This window comes from Bufo gargarizans, chromosome 3 (assembly GCF_014858855.1).
Source record: "Bufo gargarizans isolate SCDJY-AF-19 chromosome 3, ASM1485885v1, whole genome shotgun sequence".
Lineage (NCBI taxonomy): Eukaryota > Metazoa > Chordata > Amphibia > Anura > Bufonidae > Bufo > Bufo gargarizans.
The window spans coordinates 334,455,196-334,472,762 of NC_058082.1; the positions used below are offsets into that span (position 1 = coordinate 334,455,196).

General features: G+C 44.8%; 1 protein-coding gene across 1 annotated transcript in view; it reads right to left on the minus strand.

Annotated features, from left to right (window-relative positions):
* SFT2D1 (SFT2 domain containing 1) overlaps positions 1 to 15,808 on the minus strand; it is a 140,597-nt gene extending 124,789 nt beyond the window's left edge. Inside the window, exon 1 of the mRNA XM_044287358.1 lies at positions 15,749 to 15,808. Within this exon, the coding sequence (XP_044143293.1) occupies positions 15,749 to 15,763 (15 nt within the window). The 5' untranslated portion in view covers positions 15,764 to 15,808. The remainder of the gene's footprint in view (positions 1 to 15,748) is intronic.
* Positions 15,809 to 17,567: the final 1,759 nt, after the last annotated feature.

Below are 17,567 nucleotides of genomic sequence, written 5' to 3' on the forward strand. Positions count from 1 at the left end.
TGGCCACAGTCCCTCCCCTCCTCCTCCTACTCTGTCCTCATTGGTCTTCAGCGGCAGCCGCGCACAGTGGGGAGGGAGAGACTCCCTTCTCCCTCTGCTGTGCCGGCCGGCTCAGTCCTGCCTCTCTGGCCTCCGGAGGACACGGAAGCGGTGAGTGAGACGCTTAATTTCACTCCCGCTCCGTGATCACGTGATGTAAACGAATTCCTCGATGCAGGGAAACTGCATCGATGAATTTTTTGACTCGATTTAATCGAGTTATTCGAATAATCGTTTCAGCCCTAATCCGATCACTTTTTTGCATAAATGCCGGCTTTCAACATGCACGACTTTTTGTCCGACTGAAAGCTGGCACGAGGAGTTCACACTTAAGTTATTTGGTCAGTTATTTTCATCAGTTAGGGCTCATGCACACAAATGTATTTTTTTTTCAGTGTCCATTCTGGTTTTTTTGCAGTCCGTATGGAGAACAATTCACTTCAACAGGGCCACAAAGAAAATGGAAATGAATCGGTGTGCATTCCATGTCTATATGTCCGTTCTGCAAAAAAAAAAAAAAACATGTCCTATTATTGTCTTCATTACGGACAAGGATAGGACGGTTCTCTTATGGGCTGTTCGCTCCGTTCCGCATAATGCATCTGCAGTGTGAATGACAGCCAAGCCCCGCACTGGACAGCAGAGACAAGGAGCAGTAACATGATTGATAAGCTCTTTGCCTTTCTGTGATCTTTTTACTACAAAACCCTGAGATAAAGTTGTCATGGTGATTTTGTAGTAAAAAGATCACAGAGAGGCACAGAGCATTATCAATCATGTTAATGCTCCTTATCTCTGCTGTTCGGAGCAGGGCTCGACTGTCTTTCACGCAGCGGATTCCATGCACGGCATCTGCTCGTGTGAAAGAGCCCTAATGCAGGGACATCATTAAATCAGCTCTAGGCAAGATAGGACAGCGAAGCAGATCTGCTCATCATGGGAGAATGGGGTAGGTGAGTATTTAGTCTGTACTAAGGAGGCATCATTCTGTGAGGGGCACTTTACCAATACTGTATGGGGACCACTTAAGAGGGTATTGTACTATGTGCAGGCACTTGTGGGGGACATTTATAGGGCCGTCAGGATAACCAAAGGGGTTATTATACTTAGGGGCACTAAAACAGCATCATGCTTTAGTCTTAACCCCTTAAGGACCGGGCTCATTTTCACCTTAAGGACCAGGCCATTTTTTGCAAATCTGACCAGTGTCACTTTAAGTGCTGATAACTTTAAAACACTTTGACTTATCCAGGCCATTCTGAGATTGTTTTTTCGTCACATATTGTACTTCATGACACTGGTAAAATAAAGTCAAAAAAATTAATTTTTTTGCATAATAAAATACCTAATTTACCAAAAATTTGGAAAAATTTGCAAATTTCAAAGTTTCAGTTTCTCTACTTCTGTAATACATAGTAATACCCCCAAAAATTGTGATGACTTAACATTCCCCATATGTCTACTTCATGTTTGAATTATTTTGGGAATGATATTTTATTTTTTGGGGATGTTACAAGGCTTAGAAGTTTAGAAGCAAATCTTGAAATTTTTCAGAAATTTACAAAAAAAACAATTTTTAGGGACCACTACAGCTCTGAAGTCACTTTGCGAGGCTTACATAATAGAAACCGCCCAAAAATGACCCAATTCTATAAACTACACCCCTCAAGGTATTCAAAACTGATTTTACAAACTCCGTTAACCCTTTAGGTGTTGCACAAGAGTTATTGGCAAATGGGGATGAAATTTGAGAATTTCATTTTTTTGCCTAATTTTCCATTTTAACCCATTTTTTCCACTAACAAAGCAAGGGTTAACAGCCAAACAAGACTGTATCTTTATTGCCCTGACTCTGCTATTTACAGAAACACCCAATATGTGTCCGTAAACTACTGTACGGCCACACAGCGGGGCGTAGAGTGAAAGGTGCGCCGTATGGTTTTTGGAAGCCAGATTTTGCTGGACAGTTTTTTTGACACCATGTCCCATTTGAAGCCCCCTGATGCACCCCTAGAGTAGAAACTCCATAAAGTGACCCCATCTAATAAACTACACCCCTCAAGGTATTCAAAACTGATTTTACAAACTTCGTTAACCCTTTAGGTGTTGCACAAGAGTTATTGGCAAATTGGGATGAAATTTGAGAATTTCATTTTTTTGCCTAATTTTCCATTTTAACCCATTTTTTCCACTAACAAAGCAAGGGTTAACAGCCAAACAAGACTGTATCTTTATTGCCCTGACTCTGCTGTTTACACAAACACCCCAAATGTGGCCGTAAACTACTGTACGGCCACACAGCGGGGCGTAGAGTGAAAGGTGCGCCGTATGGTTTTTGGAAGCCAGATTTTGCTGGACAGTTTTTTTGACACCATGTCCCATTTGAAGCCCCCCTGATGCACCCCTAGAGTAGAAACTCCAAAAAAGTGACCCCATCTAAGAAACTACACCCCTCAAGGTATTCAAAACTGATTTTACAAACTTTGTCAACCCTTTAGGTGTTGCACAAGATTTAATGGAAAATAGAGATACAATTTCAAAATTTCACTTTTTTGGCAGATTTTCCATTTTAATATTTTTTTTCCAGTTACAAAGCAAGGGTTAACAGCCAAACAAAACTCATTATTTATGGCCCTGATTCTGTAGTTTACAGAAACACCCCATATGTGGTCGTAAACTGCTGTACGGGCACACGGCAGGGCGCAGAAGGAAAGGAATGCCATACGGTTTTTGGAAGGCAGATTTTGCTGGACAGTTTTTTTGACATCATGCCCCATTTGAAGCCCCCCTGATGCACCCCTAGAGTAGAAACTCCCAAAAAGTGACCCCATTTAGAAAGTACGGAATAGGGTGGCAGTATTGTTGGTACTAGTTTAGGGTACATATGATTTTTGGTTGCTCTATATTACACTTTTTGTGCGGCAAGGTAACAAGAAATAGCTTTTTTGGCACTTTTTTTTTGTTATTTACAACATTCATCTGACAGGTTAGATCATGTGGTAATTTTATAGAGCAGGTTGTCACGGACGCGGCGATACCTAATATGTATACAATTTTTTTTATTTATGTAAGTTTTATACAATAACCATTTTTAAAACCAAAAAATTGTTTAGTGTCTCCATAGTCTAAGAGCCATAGTTTTTACAGTTTTTGGGCGATTATCTTGAGTAGGGTCTAATTTTTTGCGGGATGAGATGACGGTTTGATTGGCACTATTTTGGGGTGCATATGACTTTTTGATCGCTTGCTATTACTCTTTTTGTGACGCAAGATGGCAAAAAATTGCTTTTTTTACACTTTTTTTTTTCTTTTTTTTTACGGTGGTCATCTGAGGGGTTAGGTCATGTGATAATTTTATAGAGCCGGTCGATACGGACGCAGTGATACCCAATATGTATACTTTATTTTTATTTATAAAAGTTTTACACAATTATTTTATTTTTGAAACAAAAAAAATCATGTTTTTAGTGTTTCCATAGTCTAAGAGCCATAGTTTTTTCAGTTTTTGGGCGATTATCTTGAGTAGGGTCTCATTTTTTGCGGGATGAGATGACGGTTTTATTGGTACTATTTTGGCGTACATGCGACTTTTTTGATCACTTTTATTACCTTTTTTGGGAAGTAAGGTGGGCAAAATTTCAATTTTCTCATAGTTTTTATTTTTTTATTTTTATGGCGTTCACCGTGCGGGGAAAGTAACATGACCGTTTTATAGATCAGGTCGTTACGGACACGGCGATACCTAATATGTGTAGTGTATTTTTTTATTTATTTTTTTATTCAGTGATAAATGTGTTTTTATTTTATCTTAACTTTTTTCACTTTTTTAAAAAAAAATTGGACCTAGACCCACTTGGTTCTTGAAGATCCAGTGGGTCTGATGTCTGTAAAATACAGTACAGAACCTATATAGGTTTCTGTACTGTATTTTACTTACACTGAACAGATCTATGATTTCAGCATAGATCTGTTCAGCACCATGGACAGCAGGACGCCTGAGCAGGCGTCCTGTTGCCATGGGAACCTTCCCCGTCTGCCACAACTTCGCAGACGGGGAAGGGTGAGGACGGGGCTTCGGGGGGCTCTCTGGGGGCTCTCTCCCTCTCCCATCGGGGGGCTGCAAAGGCACAGCAGCCCCCCGATCGGAGAGGGAGGGAGCTCCTTGCGCTGTTAACCTTTTCCATACAGCGGTCCGTACGGACCGCTGTATGGAAAGGGTTAAACGGCTGACATCGCATCAACGATGTCAGCCGTTTATACCAGGGTGCCAGCAATGTGCTGGCACCCTGGTATAACCCACTAGACGCCAACGATTATGCAATGGGAGGCGGGCGGGGGATCGCGATCCCGCCTGCCGCACCGCCCGCCTCCCGCAACGCCCCCACTGCCTGCGACACCCCCCCTGCAGGTTATAAGGGAAAATAATAGCATTCTGAATACAGAATGCATAGTAAAACAGCGCTAGAGGGGTTAAAAAAAAAAAAAATCGCGATCAAGTGGACTAAGGTGAGTTAAATTATTATTATATTTTTTTTAACCCCTCTAGCGCTGTTTTACTATGCATTCTGTATTCAGAATGCTATTATTTTCCCTTATAACCATGTTATAAGGGAAAATAATAATGATCGGGTGTCCATCCCGATCATCTCCTAGCAACCGTGCGTGAAAATCGCACCGCATCCGTACTTGCTTGCGGATGCTATGCGATTTTCACGCTTCCCATTCACTTCTATGGGGCCTGCGTCGCGTGAAAATCGGACAATATAGAGCATGCTGCGATTTTCACTCAACGCACAAGTGATGCGTGGAAATCACCGCTCATGTGCACAGCCCTATAGAAATGAATGGGTCAGGATTCAGTGCGGGTGCAATACGTTCACCGCACGCATCGCACCCGCACGGAAAACTCGCCCGTGTGAAAGGGGCCTTAGGGCTGTTTCACACGAGCAGATTCCATGCGTGTCATCCGCAGCGTGAATGACAGCCAAGCCCCGCACTGGACAGCAGAGACAAGGAGCAGTAACATGATAGATAATGCTCCGTGCCTCTCTGGGATCTTTTTACTACAAAATCACAGTGACAACTTTATCTCACTGTGATTTTGCAGTAAAAAGATCACAGAAAGGCACGGAGCATTATCAATCATGTTAATGCTCTGTGTCTTTGCTGTCCAGTGCATGGCTTGGCTGTCATTCACACTGTGGATGACACAACCCTTACAGTTCTAGAATGTATTGGATAGCAGTGACAGCATTATGTCAGTGTCATCTAATAAATTCGAGACCTCTAAGGCCTCTTGCACATTTGCGTTGTGTGCCTGTGGCCGTATTGCGGCTCGCATATGGCGGGTCCGCAATACAAAGGCACTGGACCGTGTGCACTCTGCATCAAGGATGCAGACCCATTCATTTGTGTTTCTGTCCGTGCCTCCGCACCGCAAAAAAATAGAACTTTTTTTGCGGTGCGGATGGATCACGGACCCATTCAAGTTGAATGGGTCTCTCTCCGTCCCGACCGCCGCACAGACGGATGCATAACGTTTGTGTGCAAGAGGCCTAAGAGTTACATAGTATCAACAATCAATATGCTGTTACACAGTTAATATTTACATTAATGTAGATGGGAATTTATATAGTTTATTCTTTGAACCATATCCTATGGATATTTCTATGGTTAGTTATATGCTGCCATCTAGTAGCCTTTTTTGGTAATGCACTTGTTTTTTTATGTTCCCTTCCTTGATATCAATTACTCATTTCCTTTGCAATGCTCCACCCTTCTTCTGGAATACAGCACTTCCTGTATCATGGATGCAGCTAACAGGCCACATGTAACAGGGACACATGTATTCTTCATGGTACGCTAAAGAAAGTATCATCTCTTGACCGCATAATACTGAGATCCATTCATTCTGTGTTGTCTAATGTACAGAATAAAGCAACTTGTGGATGAACATGGTATTGGTGAGTTCAGCTATCTGATAAGGATTGTCCGCAGTGATTATATCTACTTATACAGGTCAGGCATAGAGGTCTTACGAGGCATAGAGCGCTATCACAACAATCAGAGTCAGAATAATCAATATAATGCTATGTGACCCCGGCAGTGCTGGAAGTTCAGGACAAGTGCCATGTTATACCCACACTCCGAGTCCTGAGTGTACAGCTCGCTCGTGTGAAAGCGGCCAAACACCAGAAAAAAATCTAGGTGTGACACCAGCCTATTGAAGATCCCAGAGCGTCGCTTGAGTTTTACAGACACACCTACAGATTTGTGAATCTTATTCACCCAAGGCATTTGTGATCTTCCCTCAAATAAACTCTCTAAAGGCTATCTGCACATGGGTGCGGGTAAACATGAAAAAGGTGCACACAGATTTCTGTGTGTTTCCACACCAAATATCTCATGTGCTATTTGCAGTTTTTGGTGCTCTTCTGCTGCAGATCTTACCCTTTCATTGAATTGCAAACATAATTATTATTATTTATTATTAAAGTGATATTCATTCCATGGCGCTGTACATATGATAAAGGGTGCACATACATAATACAGACAATTGCACTAAGCATGAACTAGACAGTTACAGACTGGTACAGAAGGAGAGAAGGCCCTGCCCGTGAGGGTTTACAATCTACAAGGATTATATACATATATATATATATATATATATATATATATATATATATATAAATTAATTTGACATGCCTTGGATTTTTAAATCTGCATAGCAGGTCAAGTTCCTAAGGCTGGCCAGCATAAACTTCTATTATGACAGAGTGAAATACGGAATGCCTCTTGCGCTACTTTCACACTAGCGTTTTTTGCGGATCTGTCATGGATCTGCAAAACGCTTCCTTTACAATATTACAACCGCATGCATCAGTCATGAACGGATCCGGTTGTATTATATGGGGGGCGGATCCGGTTTCTATCGTGTCAGAGAAAACGGATCCGTCCTAATTGACTTACATTGTGTGTTAAGACGCACCGCACCAGAGTTATTCTTGCAATGCTATTCTGTCCGCGATGGGAGCGGAACCAAACAAAATGGAATGCATTTTGGCACATTCCGTTTTGTACAGTTCAGTTTTGTCCCCATTGACAATGAATGGGGACAAAACTGAAGCGTTTTCATCCTCTATTGAGATCCTATGACGGATCTTAATTGCGGAATTGAAAATGCTAGTGTGAAAGTAACCTTATAGACTTCCGTGGTGAATGCGGAATCCATAACGGGATTCTTAGAACCTTGTACACCGAACTTGAAAATACAAGTTCGCTCAACACTAGTGTTGATCGAGTATTCTCGACCGAACACCAGTTCGGCTCGAGCATCTCGATGCTCGGCACTTGGTGGTATTCGGCCGAATACCGCATGTGCTCTGCGCAATGCTTGAGTCTCCTTCCCGCACATTTGTTGGCAGGTTTGTACTGCCCTTCACTGTAATGCCGTAGTCATGTTGGTTACTGGCAATACAGTGATTGGCTGGCCGGAATGCGTCATCGGGTGCTATATAGCTATATATTTTTAGCGCAACCTGCTCTAAATTGCTAAAAGTTTACAGACCAAAAAGTCTTTTAAGGACTATTATGTGTGGCAGCAATATCTATTTTTAGCGCATCCTGCACTAAATAGCATGCAATAGTTAGGACGCTGCAGACAGCGACATTATCTGCGCTACATCTCCTGTGTAACTTGTGCGCATCCCAAATACCTGTGACATTCCCTGTAATTTTATATTAGCCGCTGCTGACATCAGCAACATTATCTGTGGCATTTCTCCACATCCCAAATACCTTTTTTAATTTTTTTGCGCATACACTTACAAATCCTATGCTACTGTATGTGTAAAATTCTTTGAAGCATATATGACATTTTATATGAAGAAGGCGAGCAGCAAGGGACAGGGGAAGTGGGCGTGATGCTGATGGTGCACGCAGAGGCCGTGGCCCTGGGCGCGTTGAAACTGTGCTTGCTGCCAGAGCACAAGAAAAACAATCATCCACGATACCGAGCTTCAAGTCCCAGTTTTCAGAGCGGCGCAGGACAACGTTCTCGAAGTCAGACCAGTGCGACCAGGTGGTCGGTTGTATTGCAGCAGATAATGCTTCCAGACGGTTAAGCACCACCCTGTCTTCCACCAAGTCCAGTCTCAGTAGCCAAGAGTCTGGCCAACACAATCCTCACCCTGATCCTCCTTCCTCCCACCATGGAGAGTCTTGCCGAACAAGTGATCCCACACTCGGATATTCTGAGGAGCTCTTTTCAGCACCATTCCTTCATTTGGGCCTCTCAAAAAGCCCGCTTGAAGAGGGACATGAGATCTTGTGCTCTGATTCCCAAACTCTTGAGCATCCACAGTCACAAGAAGATGACAGTGGGGAACGGCAATTAGTGTTTCACGAGGTGGAGGATGATGATGAGACACATTTGTCAATAACTGAGGTTGTTGTTAGGTCAACAAGTCAGGAGGATGAGCAGAGTGAGGAGGTGCTGGACGATGAAGTCACTGACCCAACCTGGGAAAATTGCAAGCCGAGCGAGGACAGCAGTACAGAGGGGGAGGGATCCGCAGCACCACAACAGGCTGGAAGAGGCAGTGAGGTAGCAAAAGGGAGAAGGCGGGCCACACCAAACAGGCCCGCAACTGTTCCACGGAGCACACCCTTGCTTTTTTGAGGAAAGTGCGGACGACAAAATAATTGTTATTTGCAACCTGTGCCATACAAAAATGAGCCGGGGAGTGAACACTAGCAGCCTCACCACCACCAGCATGATCCGCCACATGGCATCAAAGCACCGTAATAGGTCAGACGAACGCCTGGGTCCACAATCTGTGTCTGCGGGTCACACCACTGCCTCCTCTTCCCCTGTGTTACATGCTGACCAATCCCCTGTCGAAGGCGCAGGCCCGGATGCCTCCCGCCCTGCACCTGGACCTTCGCAAGCACCATCAGCGACCACATCCACTTCCGTGTCCAAGCGCAGCGTACAAATGTCCTTACCCCAGGCATTTGAACGCAAGTGCAAATACCCAGCCACCCACACACAGGACATAGCACTAAATGCGCAACATTCCAAATTACTGGGCCTGGAAACGTTGCCATTAAAGGGAGTCTGTCACCTCCATATGGCCATATACAGTGCTTACATGGCTCTGTAGCACACCTATACAGGATTGTAACGGTACCTTTGCCTTTGTCTTTAGACTTGCACCAGCAGGAAAAACAGAGTTTAATTCATATGCAAATGAGCACTCGCAAGTGCCCAGGGAGGAGCTATCAGTCAGTAGCTGGAAGCAGTGTAGCACTGCAGTGGGGAAGCGTCAACAGGCTGTGCTTAAGCTGATCTGCTTAGGTGACAAACAGCACACCACCGCAGAGCTGTGGCAGGGACTCAACCTAGAACCAGGCATGGTTGTGTCTGATAATGGCCGTAACTTGGTGGCGGCTTTGGAGCTCGGCAAGCTCACACACATCCCATGCTTAGCCCACGTCTTCAACTTAGTGGTCCAGCGGTTTCTCAAAACCTACCCCAATTTGCCTGAGCTACCAATGACGGTGCGCCGCGTGTGTGTCCATTTCCGCAAGGTCTGTCAATGCTTCAGCAGCGCTTACAATTGCCAACTCACAGACTGTTGTGCGACGTGAGCACGCGCTGGAACTCGACGTTCCACATGTTGGCCAGGCTTTGTGAGCAGCAGAGGGCAGTAGTGGAATACCAGCTGCAACATGGTCGTCGCCTTTCCAGTCAGCTTCAGCTCTTCACAAGTGAGGAGTGGGCATGGATGTGTGACCTCTGTGAGGTTTTAAGAAACTTTGAGGAATCAGCACAGATAACGCTATTATCAGCGTCACCATCCCATTTCTGTGTCTACTAAAACGCTCGCTGCTCACAATTAAGGACCACTCTTTGCATGTGGAAGAGGTGGAAATGGTTGAAGACATTAGACAGGTTGATAGCCATACCACCCTCAGTTCGTCTTCTCAGCGCAAATTGGATGATGATGAGGAGGAGGAGGAGGAGACGGTTGCCTCCGCTACAGACGGTAGTACCCATGGAAGTTTAATTCCATCTGTTCAGCGTGGATGGGCAGAAGAGGATGAGGATATTGAGAGTCATGCTCTTGATGACGACAGCGAAGTCTAGCTTGTTGGGACTCTGGCACACATGGCTGACCTTATGTTACGATGCCTTTCCCGTGACCCATGCATTTTAGGCTACTTTCACACTGGCGTTGCTGGGTCCGCCTGTGAGATCCATTTCAAGACTCTCACAAGCAGCCCAAAACGGATCAGTTCAGCCCCAATGCATTCTAAATGGATAAGGATCCGTTCAGAATGCATCAGTTTGCCTCCGTTCAGCTCTGGAGGCGGACACCATAACGCTGCTTGCAGCATTTTGATGTCCGTCTGACGAAACTGAGCCAAACGGATCTGTTCTGACTTACAATGTAAGTCAATGTGGACGGATCCGTTTTTACTGACACAATATGGTGCAATTGAAAACGGATCCGCCTCCCATTGACTTTCAATGTAAGTCAAAACTGATCCGTTTGCATTATCATGAACAAAAAAATATATATATATATATATATATATATATATATATATATATATATACAGTATATATGTATATAAAACATTTTATATTTTTTTTTTTTGTTCATGTTATTGCAAATGGATCTGTTTTGAACGGATACAAGCATTTGCATTATAGGTGCGGATCCGTCTGTGCAGATCCCAGACGGATCCGCACCTAAACGCAGGTGTGAAAGTAGCCTTACGCATTTTGGACAACACCGAGAGAGGTGGAGAGGACGAGCAAAATGGTGCAATACCAGAAGGTCCTTGTGGAAAAATTGCTCCAAAAATTTCCAGCTGACAAAGCTGGCGGCAGAGTATGTATGTAGTTCCTTGGGCAAACGAGGAGGGGAGACTAGGGGAACACACAGCAGTTCCAACAGAGGCAGGGCAAGGGAACAGTGTCACAAGAAGGGAAACATTTTGGAAGATGGTGAAGGAGTACATAGTAGACCGTGTCAGCGTCCTTAATGATCCCTCTGTGCCTTACAACTACTGGGTGTCCAAGCTGGACACGTGGCACGAACTGGCGCTCTACTCCTTGGAGGTGCTGGTCTGCCCTGCCGCCAGCGTTTTGTCAGAGCGGGTATTTAGTGCTGCTGGGGGCATACTAACTGATAAGCGCATCTGCCTGTCAACTAAAAATGCTGACCGGTTGACTCTATTAAAAAGGAACAAGGCCTGGATTGCCCCTGACTTCTCTACTCCACCAGAGGAAAGCGGCTGAACATAAAGGCACTTTATGTGTTTTTTATAATGTACTGAATAAACTGTATTACCATGCACCCCTTCCACCACAGAAAAAGGTATATGGTTCAATCTTTCTATTCTCGTCCTCCTCCTTCTCCTCTTCCATCATATCAACATTAGTGTTAAGTGTGAATATTCAAATCGCAAATTTTAATTGCGAATATCGCTACTTCGAGAATTTACAAATATTTAGAATATAGTGCCATATTCGTTAATAGTGTTGAATATTCTAATTGCGAATGTATTGCAAATTTATTGTGAATTTATTACATTGCTGAATTTCGCAATCAATTAAACAATGACTAGAGATCATGAATTCTCGAATTTGCAAATTTATGGTGAATATTCGGCCAAAAATTCATGAAATATTGCGAATTCGAATATTGACTATGCCGCTCATCACTAATCAACATGCTTATTAGTCTGCCCTCTCGCTCCTAATGTTATAGAGGGTCAGCTCACCTGCAGGCCCTCGCATGTAATGTTTAAAGGGTCAGCTGACCAGCATGCCATCACCTACAATCTTTTAGAGCGTCAGCTCACCTGCAGGCCCTCGCATATAATGTTTTTGAGGGTCAGCTCACCAGCAGGCCCTCAACCATAATGTTTTACAGGGTCAGCTCACCAGAAGGCCCTCGCCCATAATTTTTCCAATGGTTAGCTAAGCAGCATGCACTCGCCCATAATTTTTTCAATGGTCAGCCCAGCAGCAGGCACTCGCCCATGATTTTTTTTGATGCTAAGGTCAGCAGTAGGCACTCGAGCACACTAATGTTTTAGAGAGTCAGCTCTGCAGAATACCCTCACCCCTAATGTTTTAGATGGTCAGCTCAGCAGCAGACCCTCGCCCATAATGTTTTAGAGGCCACCAGCAGGCCATCAATCATAATTTTTCAAGGGTGTATGATGCCCTCCTTTATGTGTAATAAAGGGTGTATTGGAGTGCGAGTTCCTTGTACTTTTTGGCAGCCCTTTCACTTACTGCATAGGCTTTATGAGTGTAGGAGTCCCACTACCTTAACAATTGTACCACAATGCGAATGAGGCTCTTTATTATGTGATATACAGGTTGTATCGGAGTGCCTCTTCCTTGTAATTTTTGGCAGCACTTACACTTTATATACATGGAATATACACTTTATATACAGGAAATAATGTTTCCTAAAAAAATCCTCTAAAATCGATTTTATCTTCGGTTTTGAGCGTATAAGTGGCATACTACTCGGACAACCTCGTTCCCAGCAGCGATCTGGGAGTCCAAGATGCATCCAGACATCCTCCCCATGCTGTTCCTGAACCATTTTGGTGGTGTTTCAATCAATTTCTGACCTTTTCCTATGAACCAGACACCCTCCCCTCTTCAGAGTAGGGGGTGCCTGGTTTAATGCTCGGGTTCTCCTATTGACTTCCATTGTGCTCGGGTGCTCGGTAGAGCGCCCGAGCATCCCGAGGTGTTCGACCTGAACACCTGAGCACTTTGATGCTCGATCAACACTACTGATGACTAGGGATGAGCGGATGTTTCATCCAAAGTCGATTCGCTCATCCCTACTGATGACCTATCCTCAGTATGTAATCGGTGGGGGTCGGACACCGTAGCTCGCAATATCGCTTCAACCTTCTCGCTGCTTTCCTTAGGCAAGTGATGACACGTTCATCGGTTACATGGCCTAGGCTCAGCTTAGCCCCATAGAAGTGAATTGGGCTGAACACAATATCAAGCACAGCTGCTCTGTAATGTACGGCGCGGTGCATGATAAGCTGTGAGAAGGCTGTGGTGCTCACAGGAGCGCCGGTGCATTCTCAAACAGCTGATCAGCGGGGGGTCCCAGGTGTTGGACCATCACCAATCACATACTGATGACCTGTCCTCTGGATAGCTCATGAGTTGTAAAGAATTGGAAAATCCTTTTAAATTACATTAATGTAACTCTATTTTGTAATTAATGTGATTCACTTTTGCTATTACCCTTTGCTGGAAGAAAATGCACCATAAAGGCAGGCATGTGTAACACCCCAGAGTGGTGTTACCACTTCTGCAACTTGCTACTGTCTTTATTGGTCTAACCTCATGTCACCTTATGCATTTATTCCAGGTCCTCCCCACTGTGCATTTCTAATGTTATGTAACTGTTCATGTAATGTGCCTGGTTCACCAGCAGGTGGCAGCAAACATGGCAGAGCTATACTTAGATAGAATGGAACCTTCCATTCTTTTCTAACCCCTTCCCCTCTGGAGAGAGGTGGGCGAGTCCTACTTCCTGCAGGAAGGGTGGGGACCAGTTAGTTAGTCTAGTTTACCCCCAGCTAGGGAAAGGGTGTGCAGGGGCACATCTCTGCTGGATGTGCCTACGCCAGCTAGAGCACCCTAAGCTCTGCTGGCCATGGAGGCCAAAGCTTGAAGCCTCAGGAGCCTAGAGAAAAGTTCTCTGCCCTAACTTAGAGAGTCAGACTACAAAGTGAAGTGCAGCATACAGAGGAAGCTGAGTTATACAGCCAGCCTGTCAGTACAGCAGAGTCAGAGAGAAACAGATATAGCAGAGTAGAGTTTGCCTGCCAGTTTCATGCTAAAGCTTGCTGGACCCAAGACAAAGCCTGTAAACAGTTTTGGAGAACGTTTATGCAAAGTAAAGCTGCCATTGAACTTCATCTGAAGGTCTGGACTCCAGTTATTCTTTTATCCCTTAATTATTCCCCCTATTTATTGCTTTAGAGCCAAAGCCTGGGGTCCAGCCGTGTCCAGGTAGGAGCACTGTGACACACATATAGAGACATTTTAGGCCGCACTACACCACTCGGCATTCCTGCAGGCTCGGACTGGCCCACAGGGGTACAGGCACTATACCACTCAGCATTTCCTACACCTGGGACGCACTACATAGAGGGACCTAGGGGGAGGCATCCGTTGCACATGTTGCAAAAGCCACATACTTGCCAGCACACTCAGCCTGGGTTTACACATTTGTTTATTTATATTCAGCTTTTGAAGACAAACCCAGATGAGGATTCAGAAAGAAGAGAAGACTCAGCCTTTCCTTTAAAGGGAACCTGTCAGTGGCAAAAACCACCCCAAACTTCCAGCAGTACCTTCAAGTAACCGGCAGTGTGTTTCTAAGGCTCCTTTCACACTAGCGTTCGCTGGTCCGCTCGTGAGCTCCGTTTGAAGGAGCTCACGAGCGGACCCGAACGCAGCCGTCCAGCCCTGATGCAGTCTGAATGGAGCGGATCCGCTCAGACTGCATCAGTCTGGCGGCGTTCAGCCTCCGCTCCGCTCGCCTCCGCACGGACAAGCGGACAGCTGAACGCTGCTTGCAGCGTTCGGGTGTCCGCCTGGCCGTGCGGAGGCGTGCGGATCCGTCCAGACTTACAATGTAAGTCAATGGGGACGGATCCGTTTGAAGATGCCACAATGTGGCTCAATCTTCAAGCGGATCCGTCCCCCATTGACTTTACATTGAAAGTCTGGACGGATCCGTCCGAGGCTATTTTCACACAGCTTTTTTTTTGCCATTTTAATGCAGACGGATCCGTTCTGAACGGAGCCTCCGTCTGCATTATTATGAGCGGATCCGTTCAGAACGGATCCGCCCGAACGCTAGTGTGAAAGTAGCCTTACTATTATTTGCTTCCTGCAGGCAGATGCGGTAAAAGCAGGAAAAAACTATCTTTTATCCTCCGTCTGCGCTATTTTCGAGTCATTCTTGAAGTCAAGCGGGCAGCGTCAAGTCAAGGTAACCATGCCCCCTTCCCTGCCCCTTCGCTGTGACTGACAGCGCTTATGCCCGACAGCTTGCTGTCTTTGCCGAACAGCCGGCTGTCAGTCACAGGAGAAGGGGCAGGGAAGGGGGTGTGGTTACCTTGACTTGATGCTGCCCGCTTGACTTCAAGAGTGACTCGAAAATAGCACGGACGGAGGATAAAAGATAGTTTTTTCCTGCTTTTACCGCATCTGACTGCAGGAAGAAAATCATTAGAAACACACTGCTGGCTACTTGTAGGTAATGCTGGCGGTTTGGCATGGTTTTTGCTGCTGACAGGTTCCCTTTAAGCCTCATTCACATGTCAGTGTTTTGGTCAGTGATTTCCATCAGTGATTGTGTGCCAAAACCAGGATTGGAGCCTCCACAGACATAAGGTATAAGGGAAAAATCTGCACCTGATCTGTGTTTACAGCCGCACCCGGTTTTGGTTGAAAATCACTGACGTGTGAATGAGGCATTGGATGCAAGCTCAATTTATGATTCACTCCTCGTTTTAGCTTCAAAAAAACTTCCCAAAACCCCCCTGGCCATTCTGTAAGCCAGATCCATTTCTAATAAGGCAGCCCAGAGATGTTTCAGTCATTAGTAAGGTAAATGAAAATGTGAGGACTCACCGGTGTGTCTTGCATGTCACTGCTCACAGTGCTTCCTATCTTTGCTTTCAGTGCATGCACTGATCATCCACCCCTTCCCACCTCCTCTCTTGTCACTTAGAAGCAGAAAATACCGTATTAAACCTAATGTAGGCTCATCAGCCTCCAGCACGAAAGCACTTCTAGCAGTGCAGGAAAAATTGCATTCTTGCTTTTAAAAATACTCGATAACCGGAAAAAATAGTGAAGTTCTATATATAGGTTGAAAATTACAGAGCCAGAGTGGATGCTGCAAATTCCGAGTTTAACTCATGAAAGGCAATCAATAAATACATTTGCATTTATTATAGGTCATTTGTGCGATCATATTATCTATGGAACTAATTGGTACAGTTGGGCACATTTACTAAAGGCGATATTTCAGCCAGTAATCGTTAAGGGGGGTGTTCGTTCATTGGGCAATTCTGATTTTTAAACATGCTTAAAAATCAGCTCTTGCAGGCAGCAGATCGTGGTGTCGGCAAATCACTAGACAGTATGGGGATGAGCGATCAGAGGAGATCGCTGCATGTAATAGCAGTGGTCTCCTCCACTGGTTAGCAAGCGATTGTTCCCTCCCGACAATCGCTTGCTCAATCGGCCTGTGCAATACAGACTTAGGCCTCTTTCACACTGGCGTGTGCCGGGTGCTGTTCCATGGGCATTCCGCATCACGGATGCGGACCCATTCACTTGAATGGGTCCGCAAATCCGGAGATGCGGAATGGTCCGTAACGGAACCCTACGGAAGCACTACAGAGTGCTTCCGTATGTTTCGTCCTGTGCTTCCGTTCCGCAAAAAGATAGAACATGTCCTATCTTTTTGCGGAACAGCCGGATCGCGGACCTATTCAAGTGAATTGGTCCGTGATCCGCTGCGGCTGCCCCACAGACTGTGCTCGTGTATTGCAGCCCACATTATGCGGCCCGCAATACAGCAACGGGTCGCACATGCCAGTGTGAAAGAGGCCTAAGGCCTCTCTTGCACAGGAAATGTTTTTTCCCCGTTTACATTCCGTTTTTTGCGTTCCGTATACGGAACCATTAATTTCAACTCACTGATGCTTCTGTATATACTGTACTCAGGGGCAATCCCCTACAGGTGTTTCAGGAGAGGTTGTCACATTTGTTGGATAGGGGTCTGGAGACGGGAGTCATCAGTCAGAGGGAGGCGGACTATATTTATGTTCAGTTCCCTATTATTTCAGTATTCCATGCATTTCCTAAAATTCATAAGAACATTTTTCCTCCACCCATGAGGGCTATTGTGGACGGAATAGGGTCCTTCTCAGAGAGATTGTCTGAGTCGGTTGACTCCCTTCTCCAGCCTCTTATCCAACAGATTCCTGGATATATCACGGACACCAGGTGTGTATTACAAGCTTTTGATGAATTCATATGGCATGACACTTATGTCTGGATTACGTCAGACGAGGTGTCCCTTTATACGAATATTCCACATAAAATGGCACTATCAGCCCTCCGATGGTTTTTGTGCACATACAGGTCCTTCTCAAAAAATTAGCATATTGTGATAAAGTTCATTATTTTCTGTAATGTACTGATAAACATTAGACTTTCATATATTTTAGATTCATTACACACCAACTGAAGTAGTTCAAGCTTTTTATTGTTTTAATATTGATGATTTTGGCATACAGCTCATGAAAACCCAAATTTCCTATCTCAAAAAATTAGCATATTTCATCCGACCAATAAAAGAAAAGTGTTTTTAATACAAAAAAAGTCAACCTTCAAATAATTATGTTCAGTTATGCACTCAATACTTGGTCGGAAATCC